This window comes from Durio zibethinus, chromosome 10 (genome assembly GCF_047325235.1).
Source record: "Durio zibethinus cultivar Kanyao isolate XHJ-2024 chromosome 10, ASM4732523v1, whole genome shotgun sequence".
In the NCBI taxonomy this organism is placed as follows: Eukaryota; Viridiplantae; Streptophyta; class Magnoliopsida; order Malvales; family Malvaceae; genus Durio; species Durio zibethinus.
In genome coordinates this window covers 5,807,380-5,813,776 of record NC_143171.1, presented here as the reverse complement: position 1 = coordinate 5,813,776, position 6,397 = coordinate 5,807,380, and the positions used below count along the sequence as shown (strand labels likewise).

Here is a 6,397-nt window from a genome sequence, read left to right as displayed (position 1 = left end):
TTCCAATAACAAAAAACCAATCTATCCTGGATTGAGGATGCTTTTCTGACTAAATATTTGCAGAGATGAATCAGCATAAGTTTCCATAAATTTGACTCCGCAATCTCAATTTCCTGCCATTTAATGATACCATTGAAGCATATTAAGGCAGATCTAGTGCAGTAACCAGTATAGATAGTGCCATTCGATCAGATATGGCAGATATAGACTATCATAGCATCATCACTGACCAGACACAGATAACACAATAATAATTTAAATTACTTAACATAATAGAGATCAGCTAGATGTTTAAACGTCATGGGAAAACATTCAATCCAGTATATAGATCATCCAAAACATTTTTTTAGTTTATTTATACAACTTTCCTACAGCTACAGTATGACTGCTATCAAACACTCCCTTCAGCATTAAGTGGAACTTCTAGTAGCCATAAGTAGTTCTCTTCATCATCCTTATGAACTCATCAATACTTACCTCACCATCATCTGCATTCAGAATTGCCAATGATCAATATGTTTGCTTGAACATAGATGAGAAAGAGTATTCAACAAATTAAGTAAAGAAAAGAAGGCTGGCATAATATATGTTCAACTGCCACAATGAAATTATGTTGTTTTCATGTAGTACAAAAATACCCTTGTTGAAGAGGCCTATGCACTAACATCAAAACACAATAATTCTAACACGATTTTGAAAGCTCAAAATTATCAGTGGATATCCAAGTAAGGTTGAAGAAAGTAAAAGTGAATTACATCAAAATATAATATCACCTGGAACAAAATTGCAAGTAAAACATCATAGAGTGCTGTATCAAGATACAAGAAGAAAGGTTAGCTTACGATCTCGGTCTGCTTCTTCAATCATGTCTTGAATGTCTTTTTCCGAGAAGTGTTCACCAAGCTCCTTTGCAATCCGATTTATGTCTTGGACAGATATCTTTCCCTGAATTCAAATGAAGGAAGAATCAATCATCCACAAACAGCCAACAACATCAATTCTAAATAAACGAAAAAAAAAAAAAAAGATCTTTACATTGTTATCTTGATCAATGATTTTGAATGCTTTCATAAGCTCTTCTGTTGTGTCCCTCTCCCCAATCTTGGCAGTCATCATATGCACAAATTCATCAAAATCAATGGCACCACTGCCATCCTTGTCTACATCTGCAATCATTTGATTGATTTGCTGTTGTGACACAGCAGATCAAAACATTGGGATTCCAAGAAAATCAACTAAATATGCAATCTATTACAGGGTAAAAAAATGGATAACAAACAATTCAACAAGTATCATCTTTTACAAAAATTACCTCTTCAGTCATCTCAAAACCAAGAGCCCTGAAAAGCTAAAGCTTTTAGTTCCAATGTGTTGATATCAACATTTACAAACGTGAAACATCAGACACAAATATTCATACCTCATGGCAACATTCAGCTCTTTGGCATCAATGGTACCTGGGCAGCAAAAAAAAACTATAATTTAGTAAAATGCCGACCGCATGTATCATATTCAAATATATTTCCCGTAAAAACAAGTCATTCCATACCTGAGCCATCGGTGTCAAATAGTTCAAACGCTTCCTTAATCTCTTGCCTCTTCTGTTGGCTTAATCCATGGTGACGTCCCCTAGGCTTGTCTTTCCTCGATGTCCCTCTATAAAGACTAGCCTGATGGAGAGATCAAACGTTCATCAGAACTAATAATCAACACAGTTCTAGTTCTATAAAAGATCTAAAAAACTATACCACTTATATTTCCAATTCTTTAAATTACTGGGTTTTCCATAATTGCATCGATTTCCTGAGGCATCACTCAAACAAATTATTTCCATTTCATACTAATTTCACCACATATCTCATACATTTTATTTCATTCTAAACCCAAAATTTCACATTTAATCCCAAATTAAATCTAATAACAGTAGGCAGTAAACTAAATCGCGAATCCTTTTCGAAGTAATAAGGAGCACGAAGATTCAGAAAGTATCAAAAACCTAATCTTTAATGATAAAAATTAGAAAGAAAATTACAATTATCAACTAAAACAAAGTAAATTGAAGCTTAATACGAAGAACATACCATTGTTAATTCAGATCAGATCGAAACGCGTTCGAGAAAAGTCCCCCAACCTCAGAGAAAAGGAATTGAAAAGGCGGATTTCAAGATTTAAGGCCAAAATATTAAAAAATTCTTAAATGATTTTTTCAAAATAAATTTTTATATTTTTATCATTTTAAATAAACTTTCGTATCGAAATTTTATTTCAATTTTATTTCAAGTAAGAGAATAATATATGATAAGATTTATTTAAATATAAATTAAATTTTTGAAAATTTATTTTAATATAAATTAAATTTTTGAAAATTTATTTTAATATAAATTAAAAATTAAAATTTTATTTAAATATAATAAAAATATAAAATTTATCTACATAAAATTATAAAATTAAAAATTTTTATTATTTTAATCACAATTTAATTAAAAAATATTACTTAAAAAAACGATCTGTTGTAGGCTAATTATAGGCTTAGGTGGCCTGTTTATATTTTAAAAGAAGCCATTGTTGGGCCTATTAAGGCCCATTATGATAAGGTGTTCTGGGTTGTTATGGGCTGAAGTGGCTCAACTAGTAAGTGGACTGAACAAAAAGAATTGGACTTGTAGAAGTTAAAAGTTGACAACATAAGAAAAGTTAAGTAGAGATGTTCATTCGTATATTTATATCTATTTATTTTGTATTAAATATATAATATAAAAATTATTCGTATTATAATTTATATGAATATATTAAATATTAAATGTATTTTTTTTATTTTACAAAATTTATACACGACTTTTATTAATTTTAAACCAAATTATTTTTATTTTTTATGGTTTTCATCATCGAGTCACAGCTAAAATTGTTGGAGGCAAGGAAAGATGTGTTTTCGTTGCGTCTTTAACATGATCATATAATTATCTGTCTTCTCTTCAGTTAAGAACATTGAAAAACAACAATGACAGATGGTTTTGATTCTATTATAAGAAGACGATTGGAGCAGATGGAAGTAGCAAGGGAGTTATATTTCAAACTTTTTGCATCAAAACATTGACCATCTTAATTTTCTCGCATCATTTCTTTTTAAATTTTATACGCAGAAAAATTATTGGATGTATATAGCAATAATGTCCAGTACCATATTCTTACTGAAATTAACAAGGATATTATCAGGAAATACCAAATCAGACAACAATATCTTAAGCATTATAAAGATCCCGTGTCACCCTTACCATGCGGTTTCCTACATCAAGCCCGAACAAGCTTGAATGCTTGGGCACAGATAATTTATGTCCATGCTCTTAATCGGTCTATCTCTTTTCGCCAAAAATTCTTTTTCTGCCTCCTGTACGATTTTCCCTCCACAAGCACATCGATCCAACCGTATCCTTAACACTTGTTTTGCAACAGGATCCTCATGATCTTTTACAATCTCCTCCCTTCGTTCCGGACCAGCTTCCTCAGTGTCAATACGGATCAAGATCGATGTAGGAGAGGTGACGCATCGGGTGTGAAGGATGAAGAGTAGGATCGAACTTCGGGGAGTTTCTCGAACAGTATTTGCCTCAGTGAGTCCAGCGGGTTGTCGACATAGAAAGTTTGAAAGAACTCTGGATGAAGGACTAGGTCTTTTCGAGGAAGCAAATCGAGAAGGAGAACAAGTGATGTAGGGCTACTTTGTATGAAGTCCATAACGGAATTTGGTGCATCCGTTGGAACTTTCATACATTCCTGAAGGGTTGTTATGTTCATTGCTCCCCCTGTTGGCACCTCACAGTATAAACAATTTCCTAGAATGAAATCAACCCGAGACATCCGATTTCAACTAGTTATATTTCTATTTTCAATAGGAATTCCAGCAAATATTCCTCTAAACTAGTTAAATAAAGCAACAAATGAACAAGGAGGAACTCCAAAGATTTCAACTTTCAAGACTACCTCCAGACTTATACCAATTCTTTTCAATAGAAATTGCAGTCATTCAGCTTGGAAAAGTGGGGAACTGAACCAATTCAATTAAAGAGAAAAATAAATAAAGTTTAATTTACTAGAAAGGAAGGTATATGCCTGGGAAGAGCTATTTCCTGATCTGATGTGAAGTGAGCCCCGGGAGGTCCCGCTTTGATTGTGGTAATATTGTACGTCGGAAGGGAGGATGCATGGCTGGAGCTCTGGGTCAAGACGATTCTCGGCCGATGTTACGAGATCGATCCTCAGTTTCTTATGTGGGGTTGAGACGTATGGAAAGTCCATAAACTTTTTGGGCTTGGCAATTGACCCGAAAAGGCAGCCATGGTTCAGACTTCAAAGTTCGAACTATTGCTTCTACTGGTGCCTGGTAGCACCAATTATTCTAAGTCTGATCCTACAATTAACATTCTAGGACAGCTTAGCCATTCCCCCATTGATTCAAACTAGCTTCTCATGGCATTGTCTGTAGAGTGGCAAAGCCTTGCCTAAAAATTCAATAATGAAAAGAGTTAAGAGTGTGATAGATGAATGTATATAAATTTTTTAAAATAATTAATTTTAATAATTTAAATAATAAATGATTATCCAAATAACCACACATATTAAAAAAGTCCACTGCTTAACAAAAATATCTTTAAAGTTATAAATAGAAAAAGAAATTATGTTCTAAAAAATCTTTGATTAAGTTGCAGTTAATTATAAAGTAACTAAATTTTAAATAGTCTTCCATTATTGTTTTAAGAAAAATAAATAGCTACAATTAGGTAGATGGCTATATGCTATTGCCACCTCTACTCCACCAAAATGCATTTAAAGACCCTTCCCAAACACGGTCATATCAAAGTGCACATTCTATCCTATCAATATTATGAGCTAAAGAGTTCTGCAGACCTTCCAACATGAACAAAATCACATACTCTGAATTGTGAAGCAACATCTAGAACGTGAAAAACTACATCAACTCCCTCCCAATATGAGTCTCCTGTCTTTCTGATCTCTTTGACAATTCAAAATCTTTCTCCCTTGCCAAATGTAACCCAAACAATATAGCTTTCATTTTAGCATGCGGTGGACTCTATGTTGGACACTTTCATAACAGCACCTAGCAGCAGTTTCCTCTTTCGTTCCCAACTATCATTCCCAAACCTGCCCTGCCATTCTTAAAATCAACTGCAGCATCTACATTGATCTTCACTTCATGTTCTCTAGGTGGAGTCCAAAATTATAGAAGTTGAGATTTTTCTCCTCCCACAGTTGTACTACTAGCTATAACCATTTCATCAATCAATCTCTTTGCTTTGCTGGCTATTGCCAATGCAGAATTACAAGTAGCATAGTGATAGCATTTATTTTGATCCGTCCAGATCAACCATAGAGCATACAAACAAAGCTCCATTGAATTCATTTGCTGAGCCTTTATCATAAAAAGTAGCCAAAAATCCGTAAACATGACCATCCTTCTTGAAAATCAGTCATCTAGCTACATTCCCTCTCCCAAACAACTTTGCTATGAGCGCACTCGGAGAAATGTGATATAGATTTTCATTATTCTCACCACAGACACAACAACAATTGTCTAGCTCCATACCTCTAGCTTTCAGGGTTGCCTTTGCTGCCTTGCTGGAAATGTACCCAACATTAGCTTCCAAATGAAAAGCTTCGTCTTTGGCATTACTTTTGCTGTCCAAAGAATTTTCCACACAAGCGAACATAGCTCTCTATCAGCTTCATCCTTTCCCAGCAAATCTCTAGCTACATGGTTAACTGATTTTACTGTAAAGTTCCCCGACATCGAATCTATCCATATTAGTCCATTTTGTTGTATCTATCTCATGTCAGTGGACTAATAAAGTCAATAGATACAAGATTATATTAATTAATGTCAATTAAAAATTAATTACTATGATATCATGGTGTAATATACACAAATAATAATATGATTATTGTTAAATGAATCCCGATTTAATTCTATATTTAGATTCATAATAAAATAAGTAAATTTTGACATATTAGGAGAGGTCCCTACTCTCACCTCTCTCTCTCTCTCTCTCTCTTTATATATATATATATATATATATATATATATATATGAGGCAAGCCCATTAAGTTTCATAATTCAGCTTTCAGAGGCAAAAAGCCGTTCTCTTTTCTTTTACTATGTAGGTCTTTGATCAAGTAAGAAGGCAGACATCGAAAAGCTTATGAGGCTGGTATCATTCCGTGGGTCGTGGATCCAGCGAGATTGAGCTCTTACCTGTATCCAGATCAATTTTAGACTCTGTTAAAATGTGTTAGTCACCATATGAGCTTTTTGGTTGAATCCAACGGTTGGTATCAAAGCTAAATTTACTTTAGAGGTCACTAACCACTATTGATCGAGTGAATG

At 33.6% G+C, this 6,397-nt stretch overlaps 1 protein-coding gene and 1 pseudogene across 1 annotated transcript; both read right to left on the bottom strand.

Moving 5' to 3' along the window:
• Positions 1-240: 240 nt before the first annotated feature.
• Positions 241-2,282, bottom strand: LOC111292003 (caltractin). Its single transcript, XM_022884177.2, has 7 exons — positions 2,082-2,282; positions 1,550-1,670; positions 1,421-1,457; positions 1,313-1,340; positions 1,036-1,188; positions 843-945; positions 241-488 (listed from the first exon to the last, which is right to left on the bottom strand). Exons 1-7 carry the CDS (start codon positions 2,082-2,084, stop codon positions 424-426), a joined length of 510 nt encoding a protein of 169 aa, XP_022739912.1. The 5' UTR covers positions 2,085-2,282; the 3' UTR covers positions 241-423.
• A 944-nt stretch (positions 2,283-3,226) lies between these two features.
• On the bottom strand, positions 3,227-3,935 carry LOC149516377 (red chlorophyll catabolite reductase pseudogene; annotated as a pseudogene).
• Between the last annotated feature and the right edge of the window lie 2,462 nt (positions 3,936-6,397).